Source organism: Thermobia domestica, chromosome 18 (genome assembly GCF_964235325.1).
Source record: "Thermobia domestica chromosome 18, izTheDome1.hap1.1, whole genome shotgun sequence".
Classification (NCBI taxonomy): Eukaryota; Metazoa; Arthropoda; class Insecta; order Zygentoma; family Lepismatidae; genus Thermobia; species Thermobia domestica.
This window is the reverse complement of record NC_137471.1, coordinates 1,219,756-1,236,701: the sequence shown is the minus strand read 5'-3', so window position 1 is coordinate 1,236,701 and position 16,946 is coordinate 1,219,756. Positions and strand designations below refer to the sequence as shown.

Below are 16,946 nucleotides of genomic sequence, written 5' to 3'. Positions count from 1 at the left end.
GAATTTTTGATAATTTCTAGAAGAAAAAGGGGACACGTCTAAGGGTTGAAACTTGGTGAGTAATAAGAACCATATCAAATCTCTTTATTCAGTAAAGCTCAACTTCCTGACCCGTTTTCTTCTTTAAAAAAAAATAGGTGCCAAAGTTGGGATTTTTAACGTCAATCATCTACTTTTTCAAATTTTAATTTTACCTATTCATAATTTATGAATGACAATAACTAATATATACTCTTAAAGTGCAGAACTCACTGAACATTTTGGTTTTGGTCCCACATCGATAGGGTAATTAGGGGCTGAGATATTTTAGATTCTGTAACCCCTTACAACACCACAAAATGGCAAATCTTCGAAAATAAATATGGCTGCCACTCGAAACCAAAAGCCAATAAAATTAAAATCATGCTAATTTTGAACTAACGACATGTTAAGGTAACAGCACACAAAAAATCAGAATTTTTAAAATTGTCGAGCAACATGCGTTGGACCACTTGATATGGATTTACCCTATTTGAAACGTCGCTTATACTTGCCCCCCTTGGAAACCACAACATGGGCGCCCTTGGGATTGTCTCCAAAAGGTGAGATAAGACCATTTTCACGACATACTTACTGATGATTGAACAATATCCCATGTCTTCTTGTAATCCTCATTTGTTGCATACTCTACTAATGACGTTTGCATATTCTCCTTCACGAAGTCATAGAGCAGATTAACCACAATGAAGGCAGCAACTCCAAGTGCAAGGCCAACAAAGAAGATAATTAACAAGAGAGACGAATACTGAAATAAAAATAAATAAAAAAAAATGTGTATCTTTTTTTTAAAAAAAAGAAACACTATTTTACTAATGCTATTGACTATGTGATTTATGATTTTTAAGAAAATAGTTGGTGGATGTAGGCGAACAGCATATAGTTAGGACACACAGCATTCCTTATAAATATGTCTATTGATGCCAAATAATCAACATTACCTGTAAATCTTCCAAATTCTAATGCCTATAAACACAATTTCCACCGTGATTCTCCTAGGGTCATTTTTTGAAACTCGAACTTAATAATATTAACCCCTTACGTACCACTGACATCCATGAGGAGATCATGAAAAAGTATCCTTTATTTAGGGTCGTATTAATCCTGGAGATGCTGAAATTTGTTAGTGGATGCAAGGCAAGACTTAGTTCTACTATTTCTCCTTAGGTGGCAGCACCTTACTGACAGAAAAGACAAAAAAAAGTGTTGTTTCAGCAGATGGCTTGCCTAAAGGACCATTCAATTACAACACACATGTGTTTGTTTTCACGATAAACAATTAGCAACTTCGAGATCTATTTCGAGATGGGGAAAGGAAAAAAAACAGTCTTCGATCTCCGGTTAGTGTTGCCAAACTTAAACAGTATAAAATCCCTTTAGAACATCAAAATTTCCCTTTCTCAGTGCAAATGTTCCACAATGCAAATAATTGGTTTTAATAGTAATGTGAATGCTATCCTCACGCGCTCATAATAACTATGCCCTATAAAGGTGTAGACAGTCTTTCAACAGTAAATGAAACGGGTATTACAGCACGCACATAGGAAAATGACACCTGGAACGCAAGAGATTAGTAAAACCATACGCAATATTTAGCATTATATAAAACCACATGCAATTTATTATTATCATTATAAAAACAACTGCTATTTTTTATTATATGATACCCCAGTGAATGTTATTCTAATTATATATTACAGTCCGAGTACTGCTTGAAGTATGTTCTCCCAATGTAATCGTTATTTTATACAGTGTGTCCGGGAGAAAATATATCACTAAGAAATTTGAATAACTCGAGAATCAATGGTGATAAAATCGCCTAGTTTTGTTTTTCGGAAACAGGAGGAAAGAATAGAATTTTATACCCAGTACAAAAAAGTCACTCGACTTGCCTCAGTACACCTCCACATGCTCGGCAAACATCAAAGTGGTCTCAACCTCCCTCTTCCGCGTTGCGTAACATTTGAGGTGTCACGGAGCCACAAGTATCGATAATTCTTTGTCTTAGATTATCCAAATCTTGAACACAGGTTTGATCGAAATCTTGTCAGGTCTGGTATACATAAGTCTTCACGTACTCCAAAATAAAAAAAGTCCAGAGGTCAAGTCGGGTGATCTCGGGGGGAGGGTGAATCATTGAATGGGAATTCCCCTTCTAGTCCAATTGTTCTGGGAATGGTTATCCAGAAATTCTCTCACGCAACGAGCATAATGGGATGCAGCCCTTCTTGTTGGAACATATATGCCTGTAGTATGCGGGGTACACCATAATTTTCGAACATCACCCCGTACGGTCCTCCTGTAATTGAAGGCTCTTCAAAGAATGATGGCCCTATGACAGAATTTTCAGTCAATGCACATCATGCATTTAATTTTGGATTGTTGCGTTCATGTTCCAAAAACTGATGTGGATTTTCCTCACCTCATATTCTGCAGTTATGCCTAATGTAACGGAAGGTGGTTTCGTCAGAAAAAAAGCTACCAGCACCTTTTAAGGATATCAATTGTCCTCATCAATGTGCGACATTTCAGCATCTAATCTTTTTTATCTGCAAGGTTTGTCATTAAACACAAGTTTTTGGACAAACTGTAGCGTGCAGACTCCGAGACATAAACTTTTATGCACAATACGATGCATAGTCGATCACGAGATTGAAAGTTGTGTACTCATATGCCGTATCGATTTGCGTGGACTTCGCTCAATGGCTCCCGAACCTTTAAGGTTGGTTTAAAGGGACAAGTTTTGCCGATAGATGGTACTACAGTTTTCGTATCTCTCCCATGTATTTTTTACCATTCACAAAAAATCACGATTTCCCTTACAAATTTCAACCTACAGACTTCAAATTTTAAGAAAAGGAACTTCATAATCCATCAAAGGCAATAGTCAGTGCCGATTTTTTAATTTAGAATTTCCTTCATTGTTGAAATGGCTTGATTGTTGAAATAGATATCCAAACCTTTAACAATGGAACTGTTTCAACAATGAAGAAAATCTAAATAAAAAAATCGGCACGGATTGTTCCCTTTAATAGGTAATGAAGGTCCTTCTCTAGAAGACTGTGGTGCCATCTATCGGCAAACCTTGTCTCTTTACACTAACCTTAAAACAAATTTTTTTAAAGAAATATTCACTTCACTAGCAGTTGCCATAAGTTAACTTGTTTTTCTGTCGACGTTCCCACACATATCTAATGATATTATTTAAATTCAAAACTTAAATCTCATGCTTCTCTGAAAATTCGATTGACTCAAGTAACAGCATTATTTGCTTTTGCGAATAGGGAAACGCCATTTTGCAGGCATGATGGACAAAGGCGACGAAATGGCGTCCGAGGTATTGTCTGTGTCTTACATACATACAAACACTTCAGTAAACATACGTGCATTCATGCAGTTTTAACACTTTATTTGCTAAGAAAATACGTATTGCAAATCACCTTGCTAAGAAAATATGCATAAATTTTCTGCCAACTGTTGAAATCTTTTACACGAACAACAAATTGAAAGCTGAACAGAAGTTTATGATGCTGCTGCGCACGGTAAATACAAAGTGATTTTTTTAATTGTAAACTCAAATAGTCCCTTGACTCAAATAACCCCTCGGCCTCCCCTAAATTGCAGTACGCCTAACAAATTGTGTAGAGAAAAATGCTTCAAATAAAGATACTCGTAAATTAGATATGTGAACATTTAGAGAGCAAATAGTGAAGTATTCTTGTGAAAATAAACTACACTGTAGAACTTAAGTGTCTTCCAGAAAATATATAGCCTAATACAGTTGTGCAAACTTTTCCAATTGAATATTGAATTTATTATTATTATTATTATTATTATTATTATTATTATTATTATTATTATTATTATTATTATTAGATCTGGCTGAACCTACTATTTTTATTTGTATGGGGGAAAACATTTCATGCTGGAGAAAATTTTCATAACAAAAAGTCACGCAAAATTCCTACCTATTTTGACGTAAAACTGACCCAGTTACGATTTAGATCCAAGAGTAAAGTTTTGTTTCGAAGTACGGATACACATACTCTAGTCTTGCACGAAATGCAATTGACATAAAAACATAGTCATGCTTGTTTATTGACTTTATAGGAAGACTAATTGAGTTGAGGCTATACCATGATAGAATGTTTTTAATGGTTACATATAAACTAGGTCTGAGGTGATATCTTGTGTCATACCAGCTGAAGACACAATGAATAAGTTTGTGTAGCATATGAAGAATAAGTTTGTGACAAATATTTGAAAAGTAGATTTGAACCTTTTCTCCCTTTCCATTAGGATGCGCACTTGAAACGAAATCAAATAATGAAATCCCAGATTGACCTAAATGTCCAAAATATTAAAACAAATTTCTATTAATGTCTCCAGAGTTGTATCTATTTTATGTAATATTAAAACGTCTCAATTAATGTTTCCAGAGTTGTACGTATTACATGTAATATTACAGCATCTTTGAATTAATATTTCCAGAGTTACAGATATTTCATGTAATATTAAAACGTCTTTGAATTAATATTTCCAGAGTTGCAGATATTTCATGTAATATTAAAACGTCTTTCAATTAATATTTCCAGAGTTGCAGATATTTCATGTAATATTAAAACGTCTTTCAATTAATATTTCCAGACTTGCAGATATTTCATGTAATATTAAAACGTCTTTCAATTAATATTTCCAGACTTGCAGATATTTCATGTAATATTAAAACGTCTTTCAATTAATATTTCCAGACTTGCAGATATTTCATGTAATATTAAAACGTCTTTCAATTAATATTTCCAGAGTTGCAGATATTTCATGTAATATTAAAACGTCTTTCAATTAATATTTCCAGACTTGCAGATATTTCATGTAATATTAAAACGTCTTTCAATTAATATTTCCAGAGTTGCAGATATTTCATGTAATATTAAAACGTCTTTCAATTAATGTTTCCAGAGTTGCATGTATTACATGTAATATTAGAAAATCTTTCAATTAATATTTCCAGAGTTGTGTGTACTTTTTGTAGTGAACCAGAAAGGTCAATTAACCATATCTCCTAAAGAAGAAACATATGTGAATGCACATACAAAATAACCACAATTTTATGTTTTGGCTTTTATTAATTGATTTCCTAACTATGCTATGCATAAATGTCGGAAGTCTTATAGAACAGCTATGTTTAAGGATGCGCACGAGACGAGACAAAACAGACACAGCTCTTCCAATAGAGAAATACCACTCATTTATACAAGAAGTTCCAAAGCTAGAATGAGATACTGTGTCTGATGAAGGCAAAGTTAATTTTCCGAAACTGTAACGCTATTATTTATGAGTTAATATATGCTTTGGTCAGAATTTGTCTTTTAATTTATAATAGAGAAATATATATTTTTCGAGTCGAGATATCACTTTTTTTGCAGCACATTTTCGAGACGAAACCGCCTCAAATTTTGTATCGTGCGCATCAGTAGCTATGTTCGTTTCTCCATCCGATTATCGACAAGGATCAGAGCAAAAACGGTAAGAGACATTGAGAAGCAGTACTTTTGCAATCGATTTAGTGTCATAAGGATCGACTCAATTCCTCCGGTAACTTTCTACTCAGTCATTTCCAGTTTAAACATTTTTCGCCGTAGAACAAAAACGATAATAGACAACGATAACTGGTTTCTTGAGAATCGATTCAATGTCTCAAGGAAACATATCGTTATCATTCACAACACTCTACCGGAACCGGAACCGGCTGAAATTTATTACTACTGCCGGTTTCAATACTGTGTTCCATAATATAAAATAGTCAAATATATTGAGATTCTTTTCTTTTCAATCGATTTAGCGTTCCAAGGATAGTTTACATGTTCTAGGTTAACCGTCTATTCAATCTAGAAGTGGTAGAAATCAACCGTTTCTACTTGAAACACTTATCACCACAGAGTTAAAACGATGACAAAAAGTGAGAAGCGTTCCTTCTCTTTTTGCAATCAGCATCTGAAACGAATATATTACCACTCTACTGAAACTGGAAGTGGTTGAAATTTACTATTATTTCTGATTTTAATATTGCTTTTCATAAAGTAAAAACAGTAAAAGATATCGAGAGGTGACTTTTTTCAATTGACTCGGCGTCCCAAGCATATATCATATCTCTCCCGTTAACCTTCTATTAAATAAGAAGTGGTACTTATCAATCATTTCATTTCAAACGTTGATCACCATATGACAAAAACTTTAATAGATAGTGACAAGTGGTTTTCAGCAATCAATTAAGCGACTTAAAAGAACGTACCATCACCAACAGCAACACCATCAAAACCGGAAGTGGTTGGAATATACAAGCACCCGAAAAGATGGAAACTACTCTTGGGAGACTCTATCGGTTGAAAATACTCGCTTTTCAACATCTCTTATTGTTTTTACTCAGGTATCTGTCGACAGACGGACGGACATAGCAGTTCTATAGGACTTCGACGATAAGAGTGACACACACACACTCCTAATAGTCACAGTACTTCTAACAGTAACGCAAACTCTAACGGTGGCACACATACTCTTAACTGTGACACAGTACTCCTGACATGCATACTCCTAACAATGACCTAATATTCCTAACAGTGACACACATACTCCTAACAGTGACTCAATACTCCTAACGGTGATACACATAATTCTAACAGTGACACAATGCTCATAACAGTGACACGCATAATCCTAACAGCAACACAATATGACTAACAGTTACACAATACTCCTAACAGTGACCCAATACTCGTAACAGTGATATACATACTCCTAAGAGTGATTTACGTACTTCTAACAGTGACACGCATGCTCTTAACAGTGACTCTCACACTACTTGTATTCTACCTGTTATTTTAAACTTTGGAATTTTTTTACACTGATCGTTTTAAAACTTGGGAATTTTGAGGGAAACAATATAATGAATTTAAAGTATCATCTCGTGATAAGTTCGTTGAATACATTAGTCTCTTATAGCCGGTTAGAAAAGAAAATTATTTTCCAATATACGAGGGGTGATTGACAAGTTTCTACACTGACACCGAAATATTTGCCTAATGTTTTTAATGTAACGTATATATTAGCAGTATCGTCTTTTACAAGCTGTGCTGAAATATTGGTTTTGTTGTGTCTGTGGGTATTTTCACATATTCTGAAGGATGGTAGTCTGTATCATCATGGCTAAGGAACAGTGGACGATGAACCGAGTAGTCATCGAACACCTATACACTAGAGAAATATAAAAACTCGCGACTTAGGCTCGAACACGAGCACGAACGAGTAAGAGTCCCATTGCGGATTTATCGCTCAACAACTCTTACAAAATGCGAGTCCAGTAAGGTAAAGGAGCACAAGATCGAAGCAAGCGCTAACCTTGTTGAAATCAGTGAGCCCAAGCTCAAATGAGTGCCAACATTAAGATAGCATGAGCCTCGTTGAGGATGGTGAGCTGATTGCAAAATTGCCTCTTTTGAGCCCAAACTGAAATGAGTGTGAGCGTAACATAGGGTGAGCCTTGTTGAGAATGGTGAGGCGACTGCAAATCGCCTCCTCTAGTACACAAAGGGAAGTGTCTGACTCCCAAAGATAAACATCTTGATGCGCTGCAAACTTTAAGAGACTTTGTGCGTAAGTACACGACTGAGGAATATTGAATTTCATATTTCTAAAGGACCTGGACGTCCTAGCGTTGAAGATGAACCTCACTGCAAAGTGCATTCAACACTATAAACACAAAGATTGTATCCGGTTCAACTTAATATCACTAGTGACTTGCATGAGTGTGGGAGAAATTTTTCGTACCTGTAATTATAATTTTTCGGAGTAAGAGTACAAAACAGTCTAATGTTACACTTTCAGCTTCCATCTTAGTACCCACCCTTCATGTTGGATTTCAAACAACGTGTTAATTACATGGTTCATACATTTTGTAAGTTGTACAAATTCTATTATAGATCACCTTGCTTCTCAACTTTGGATAGGCATTATTCACATATTCGGAATTTAGAAAGGTGTTCTTTTGTTTGGAAAGCTGCGTGCCATTACAATTTGTTTACATTCCTTTGTTTTCAAGGATTATAAAAGTAAAGAAGTATATCTACGTTTGATTGATCACCGTAACTCTATTCGACCTTTATAATGTATGAAGTTTCTGTACTTCTTACGAAAATAAATAACCAGGCTGAATAGTTGAAACAGCAGTTAGTGGATTCAAAATAACAGGAATATATCCACTAAACCTTTCTATATTTGGTGGAAAAATGTTCTTAAGTTGTGATACTCTCACTGCTTTATCAGCTACAGAACGAAGCGAAAAGAAGATTATAATGGTACAAATTGGAACTGTGGAACCTACAAGAGGGTTCGAAAAATATGTTTGTAGTAGAAATGAAGGCGAAGCTAAAATTTTTATGAAGAACTCCACATAAGGACGATTTGAAAACGTCCAATACGTCTTCCGAAACGTTTCAGCAAGGTCCTCGTGAGCAGTTATACTATCGAATTTCATATAAACAGTTTCAAACAAAGAAATTGCAAGCTGACAGAGAAAAAAAGTAATTCCGAGGAGTCAATGAGTATATTCAACAACTACACTACAGGCTACAGTTATATTGATATGTTAAGTATCAAGATGAACAATTTGTTTTTTATTGTGATAGGTTATGGTCACTAAATACAGAAGTTCGTCTTGTTACAATGTATAGTTTGCAAAACTGGGTTCATCAGATGTGCTCAATTTTCCTTAAGAATATTATGCATCTTACTTTCGCTCTACAAAGTGAAAACTGATAAAAATTTGTTTTAGGACTCAGTTTGAAACTTTATGTTCCTGGAGCTGCTTTTGTTGTTTGCTTTTTTGGTCCCATGTGGTGTACTTTCACAGAGAATATATTCTTCGATAATTTTGGTTTCACGTCAAAGGATTAATATATCATTCCCGGGTAAAATTAAATATTTTACAACTAATTTGGAAGGTGTAGCAAATAGGTCAAGTCAGAACCTGTAATTACTTTTGTATCACGTACAATCTTGCTTATTAAGGTATTTTAAGTGTTATTTAGTCTCAGAATGTTCTTTCAAGATATTGCTTACTTGGATTTAATCAAATATGTTGTATGTATATGATCAATCAGACTCTAGTGTATTGGTATTATACTTCGTCCTAGTATTAAATGTTAAGGTAATGTAATATTTCATATCATAAACGGATTGTTCCTAACAAAGGAAATTGAGTTCCTTTCAATTTTCCCTGATAGTGGAAAATCGTTTACATGTAAAGATCTTTCATAGTTATATTTTGTTTGGCATAGATATTCCAATTATTCTTATGTACAACACTTACATCTTAAAGTAAACTTTCTTAGAGATAAAAGAAAAGTAAAAAATTCATATTTCATGCCTTTATCCATGTTGCAGGATCAAATAATTAATCTTCTGCGTTGTGTAGAGAATACTGAAATTTCATATGAAAGGGTACAGCACATTGAGACGGAAGTACTGGGCATGAGAAAATCATCGATCACATAGGGTTTCAAATTTCTTAATGTAGGAAACCGCCGGTAGCAAGTGATAGCTTGTGAACAGATCAGTCACCTTTTATGAACATGATCCAAGCCAGTTTTCATTACAGAATGCCCTCAGAGTTCCAGGGAATATTGGTAACTAATTTATTCGCATAAGGTCCCATACGGAACTACTTGAAACTGTGGAAGGAAAGGTTTTCCCACTACTTTGAAACTCTTTTTTTTTATCTCTATCTAAGTGATGGACGTAAATGTATCCTGGGTAATGATAAATATACCAATCTGAAGAAAATATAACGCTGGGGGCAGTGGCGAATGTAGCCCGGGGCCCGTGGGACTAGGTACCCCCCGTTTTTCCTTCTAGATCCGTCACTGGCTGCAGGCTAAATTCTCATTCATAGTTATCGGAATGAAATTATTTTCATGCTGCTACAACGTATCGCCATAACGTGGTCAATAATGCTCTCGCCTTTTTGTGCGAGCGGTACCGGTAAGGATTTGATTCCCGGTAAGGAAACTCGGTCGAAAATGCGTTAAAAAAGCTTTTCCAGGCCTTAGCCATCCTGAGTGAAATTTTCCTTATGCATACCAGACAAATGCCGAGATGGCACGTAATAAATAAGGGTCTGGGGCCGCTTCCTTCCTTCCCATTCCCCTTTTTTTTTCTTTTTTACCTCCTCTGGAAGTGTGAAAGTCAATAGACGTCATTCCTCATATGGGACGAGCTTGAAAGGCCACAGACCCCAGTAATGCCCGAAATTATCATTCCTAATTCTATTTATTAAGCTGGCAAAGGTTGGTTAGTTATTTATCTTCTGTATATGTTTAAACAAATACGCTGTTAACTGTCAGATTGTATGTGTGGACCAAAAGTCACTAAGAGCTTAGAACTGTGAATAACTCTTTTATTTGTCTTTAGTTTCTAGTGACATTTTACAGACTTAAAGACCAAGATAGGAGATCGTTTACATGTCCACCATTATGTACCTCACAGATATGGACCCTGTGTAGTATATGATTCATGAAGAGCCTAACACTTCTGGTCTGAGTGACTGTATTTTTACATGAAGATTATCCTTGAGGTATTTGTGGTTTGTTTACACACACTTTGTCCTTCAGATAGCCCCAAACAAAATAATAAAGTGGAATGAGTCAGACGAATAGGAGGGCCAGTATGATGTAAGTTCTTTGAATGATGTAATGGTCGAAAATGGTAATCAGAAGCTCAATTGAGCCCTTTGCCGTGTATGCTGTGGCTCCATCTTGTTGAAACCACATCTGAGGCATATTCTTCACTGCAGGACAGACAAAATGTCAGTAGTAATCACTATCGAAACATGATTGCGACTACTGACATAAACTGGCCCTCACGTTCGCCTGATCTCACTCCCCTTCATTATTTTCTTTTGGGGGAAGCTATCTGAAGACCAAAGTGTATGTAAACAAACTTGTCATGAATCATGTGCTACACAGGGCCCGTATCTGTGAGGCCCATAATGGCGGACGCTAAAATGAGATTATATTCCACACATAAGTGTAAACAATCACCCATCCTTGGTCTTTAAGTCTGTGAAATATCAATGTAAACTAATGATAAACAAAATATATTCACAGTTATATCCCCTTCGTGACTTTTGGCCCACTCTGTATTTATATATGTCCTCTTCTAACAGTGCTCCACACATTATTAACAACGACACATACTCCTGACAGTGACGCAGGTACAACTTGTAATAATTCTTTAACTCAGACATTCAGACATTGTAAAAAAAAAAAAAAGCTTAAAATAGCACATTTACAAAGGAGGAACACCCTATGTTCCCTGTTGACTATACTTACTAATCCAAGAAGACATGTGTTCTCAGCAAGGGCTCCACAGCAACCAAAGAATGCAATGAAGAAGATTCCGGCCCCAATTCCGATCAGAACCATCGGAGGAGCCGAGACTTTGTCCTCAAAGAATGGGGAATAATCTTCCACCTTATTGATTAATACAACACCAACTGTTATTAGTGTAATTCCTAGTAACTGTAACAAAAAAGAAAGAAGAAAACATATGCTGTAAATAATCTATAAAGTACAAGGTCTATAAATTACACCATTTTTTTCTTAAATTTACAAACACTATAAAAATAGTTATGCGTTAGTGTAGATTGAGAATACGAGATTTTTTGTTTTGATTAACAGGTAAAATCTGTTAATTCTCACAAAGACAAGGTAATGTTTCAAAATCTTATTTATGTATACGGAAATATGTACGTCATTTGTAAGCATAGAAACAACAATAAATAGGGTAGGGACTACCTAGCACAGATAGGAGTGTGCTTTCCGCTCTCCCCTTTCTTTATGTGTATATCCACTGTCATTTATGCGTCTACTCCCTACTAATGCATCCCCGCGTTATACCACGGGCTTTCCAGTTTTGTTTTGCCCTGAGTCGGAATAGATGCAAAACTAGCTTGTAGTGACCCAATAGCACAAGTTGGTGGCTGGTCTTTCCTCCCGAGTATTCGTTTTAATAGCACAGAAGTTTGTAGTACTACTATGTAAGGCATATAAGTGTGTAGAAATTTTGTTTAGTAAAATAATTTTAGTTTATGAACAATTACTTCTGTTGGAGCCTCTCAAATTTACCTATTGCAAATGGAGTATCGGCATGCAACGACTAAAAAAGTGCGTAGAAGACATCAAGCTACTAGAAATGTTAATTTCATTATTATGTAAATGCGTCCACATATTCTTAATCTACACTCATGCGATAGCTATAACTATACATATTTTATTTATGGCAAGTTTATTAATTTGAATATTTCACAGTAAGACTTAGCCATGCCATAGCTAGAATGTGCGATAATTATTTTTACAATTGAATACATTTTCAAATAATTAAGAAAAAATTAAAGCAACTCCTATAATTAATACATGCTCAAGCTGTTCCCTATTTTCTGATAAAGTAAAATTGTTTTTACTAAAGAAAGTCATTTCCCGGACTCGAGATGATTCTTTCAAATTCCATAAATACAAGAATATGATATATGAATAAATACTGTAGATCACTTGTTTTAGTGTGCTGATTTCTGTACAGTCATTGTTTCAGAAGAAATGTTCCGGGGGGGCCACACTTAGTTTTCCGGGAGGGCACTGCTGGTACTATTCTATTTATTATTATGGTTAGAAGTATTATTTTGGTCTCTTCCGGGGGGCATACTCAGAGCTCCGTGGGGCAGTGTCCCCCAAAAAACATGTCTGGAAGAAACAGTTTCTGTATAGTGAACCACTGTGAATATGAGGATGCTTCCCAACTTTTCCAGTTAAAAATACTAATAATCACTATTGGGAATGTGGGTGCCAGATCTAAAGTATCACCATATGGAATGTCGTCCTCCCCCCTTCCCCTAAGAAAAGATAGCATCATTTGAATCCAACGCTGCGTCGGCGACGCACGGCACACATGCAGACGGGAAATAATTAACACGTAACCTTTCTCAGTTTGTAATAATTCTACATTTAAAAAAAAGTTTGTCTAATGGTGGTGCCAAGGCACCCATGGCACCCACGTTGCGCACGCCTGTGCTAATAATAGAGTATAAGTGTGAAAAAATCTTATAACTTTTCTTGTTAGACGTTTTCAGTACGAGAAAGATCTCGTAACTTTCTGGTTAAAGATATTCGTAATCTTAAGTGTGCGAAAATCTTCCATTTTTATCAGATTAAAAATATTTATAAATATCTTCAGTACGGGAAAAATCTCGTAAGTTTCTAGTTATTTTCCAGTTAAAGACACTAGGAACCTTTAGTAGGACAAAATCTTACATATTTTGTGGTTAAAGATACTTGTATTCTCATTGACAAGAGAAACTCAACTTTTCTGATTGATGATACTTGTAATCATCAGTATGAGAAAATCTTATAACATTTTCTGATTAAAGATATTTGAAACGATAAAAATTGAAACGTCTTGAGTTACAGCTCGTTCAGGTTATGACCAGAAAGAGAACACATGTTCAACTTAGTAATACGTGGTCGTCCGTGGAATGACCCCCCAATACCAATATATTTAGATTTATAGTCCCAAATCCGTTCTCGATTGACCGGAAATACTGAGTCAAAGACGAAAATTCTATGCGGCACCGGAAATCAAACTGAGACCACGGCTAAGCAGGTTAGCTATTTAGTTACACGGAATTTCATTACCACTGATTATCCGGATGAACCACTCTATATTCGTAATGGAAATTCAAATCGTTCCCACAATGCAACGAAAGTGATTCGGCGACGCTACCGGCTAGAGTTGTAAATAACTGCATCGTCTGCTACTGGCAGTAGTTAAATTTATCATTGGCTAATTCTATCACACTCATGCGCTCTGAATGATTTCATTCGTTCTTGCTTTTAGTTGTTCGTAGTACCTAACTTCCTTGAGTGGTGGCGCCACAGTCTCCACAGTTTCAGCGGGAAAAGCAGCTATAACCTCTTATACTTTATGTTCATTACTATCTTATTCTATGACGAAAATTATATATCACTCATCAAGTAGTGTTTCGCACGAATAAAAAGACATTACTATTGGTGAAGTATGTTTCTCTACTTCCCTTATCTTAATTTTAAAGTTAAGAGTAATTAAACTGGTCACTGAATCTCTTCTGTACTGTACTGGCATTGTAGCATCATCTAGCTACGTCAGGGTAAGTGGCCTAGTATCTGCATTTGTCCTATAGAATGATTATGCCGTCTGTCTACAGGTAACAGAGTAAAAAATAGGTAAGAAATAGCAATTTAACTGCTTTAAATTGGCATTGATTTTCAACAGTAGGTTCGTACCTACTTTAAACTCTTTATTGAAACCGAAGTGGCCAAAATCTGCCATCTCGTAATCGTCAAAGACGGTAAACTGTAAGACAGGGATGCAAATAGCTATTCGCCCGGGGCGGGCGAGTATTCGAGTATCATACCGAAGGTAAATAAATGATTTCTGTTGTGGGATGTGTGCTAGTAGCTTTTTTTAAATCGGGCTAGTAAAATTTTGTTTCTTATTTGCATCCCTGCTGTAAGAGATAGTAAAAAAAAAAAAAATCTATTTATTTAGTATCTCAAGAACAGATTCCATCTCTGCTGTTATTCCTATATTGAAACGGAAGTAGCATTAATCTTTTACTTCCAGTTTTAGTATCAAATCCCATAGAGAAAAAACATTAGGTGATAGCGAAATTTTAAAGGTAGGTTCAACATTTATTACATTTACATTCTTGTATCTCTCTTGAGACCGGAAATAGCAGACTTTACTACTTCCGTTTTTGTATTTGATTCATACCATCCCTTCCCGCATAACCCGGAATACCCACCTATTCCATCTTGCCCGCCCTAGGTTGGCAATTATACAGAGGTCTCTCTCTCTCTTTTTTTTTTTTTTTTTTTTTTTTTTTTTTTTACAGAATGCCGAAATGTTACATAATCAAGTAAGAACTGATGTGGACATTTTCTCTAAAATAAATTTTCATTATATTTTATTTATTTATTTATCAGAACTTTTCAAATATAACCCCTAAGGACAACAACCTAACAATCTACAACTATGAGAAAGAAAGTGGAAGGAAATAGACCAGGGCCTAAATTTAAAGCTATCATACAACATTCATCTGGTGGAATTGAAAAACTCTTGCAGAAATTTCAGTCAGAATTGCCGACAACCGGATTCGAACACGGTACATCCCCATTAGGCAAGAAGAGTCCACCGGGGACCCCAAGCACCGGAGGTGAACGCTCTATCACTGAGCCACCGCAATCCCTCTTATCATAATTGAACCCTGTACTCCGTGCACCGAAGGCACAGCCAGCCAAGGGCGTCGATTTCTCTGTAAATTGGGGGGAAGGGAATTCAGATGCAGAAAGCATATATGAGGATTTTAAGAGAAATTGCATTCAAATTATGCCAAATATTGTAAATTTATAAATACAATGAGGGGATCCACATGAGCTTTGGGGGACAGGTCCCCTTGTTCTCCCCAGGATCGGCGCCCTTGAAGCCAGCCGCCAGACTAGCACGGACGGTTATCGTACTTGGAATCTCATTCATGACTCAACATACTGCTGTAAACCAGGAATGCAACTAGATTGTTTCTAGGAAGGAAGTGTTGTTATTGATTTTCAGCTGTAATGCATGTTCACTGCTTCTTTTATATTTCATGTAACCTTTTTGAAATGTCCATGTTCGCACTGTACTCATAATATTACTCGGGTTTGTCAAATGATCACAAAACACTGTTGGACTGTAATCAAGTAACGATATTCATATAGCATTACTGTATTTACGTATATAGGGTGTTTCAAAACAACACCGACAACGTATGGGAGGTGATTCCTGACACCAAGATAAGACGAAAAGTATAGACCAATCTGGGTGCATAAATGCTTCCTTTCGGAGTTATAGGGTATCGAAAACATGAAAAAAGAATGTTAAAGGTCCATAGCTTCAATACAATGGGATCGACCCTAGTCGGGTCAGACTTCACTTAAGAACTAGTATGTTGCCCTATCCAAATATCCATGTTTTAGAATCCTACGGTACTTCTGTAACAGTTTGTACAGAGATAGTTGGTAAGTACTTCAAATTATATGCCCTTAGCCAAACTCCCTCTATAAAAAATGTTGCGTGAGTACTTTAGGATTCTGAAACATGTATTTTTGGATAGAGCAAATAGTAGTTCCTAAATGAAGCTTTGACCCGACTACGGTAGGTCCCATTGTATTGAAGTTACGGACTTTTAAAGTCCATTTTTTTTAAAATGTTTTCGGCAGCCTGTAACTCCGAAAGGAAGCATTTGTGCACCCAGGTTGGTCTATACTTTTCGTCTTATCTTGGTGTCAGGAATCACCTCCCAAACGTTGTCGCTGTTGTTTTGAAACACCCTGTATATTGTTGCCTCTTAAATTTTCACCCTCACTCACCAAAGATTGACCAATATAAAGAGCCTTTTATTTCATTATATTTTATTTATTTATTTATCAGAAATTTTCAAATACAACCTCTAACGGCAACAACCTAACAATCTACAACTATGGGAAAGAAAGTGGAAGGAAATAGACCAGGGCCTAAATTTAAAGCTAACTATCATACAACATTCATCTGGTGGAATTGAAAAACTCTTGCAGAAATTTCAGTCGGAATTGCCGACAACCGGATTCGAACACGGAACATCCCGATTAGGCAAGAAGAGTACTAACCACTAACATACGCTTGCTTGGTATAAGTTTAGGTAGAAGTTCTCAATAAGGGAGAATTCAATCCTTTATTATTTATTTATTTATTTATCCATGAAAGTAACTATTTTTTTGGTGAATGCGTAAAGACATAAAATGCTGTAAAAG

At 35.8% G+C, this 16,946-nt stretch overlaps 1 protein-coding gene across 2 annotated transcripts in view; it reads right to left on the bottom strand.

The window, feature by feature from the left end:
• LOC145675521 (tetraspanin-6-like) overlaps positions 1-16,946 on the bottom strand; it is a 213,706-nt gene that overhangs the window by 92,535 nt on the left and 104,225 nt on the right. The window contains exons 2-3 of one of the 2 annotated variants that reach the window (XM_081745999.1): positions 11,421-11,609; positions 614-784 (exon numbers count right to left, since the gene is read on the bottom strand). The exons of the other annotated variant lie outside the window; for it this stretch is intronic. Of the exons in view, the coding sequence (XP_081602125.1) occupies positions 614-784; positions 11,421-11,609 (360 nt within the window). The remainder of the gene's footprint in view (positions 1-613; positions 785-11,420; positions 11,610-16,946) is intronic. 2 annotated transcript variants of the gene reach the window in all.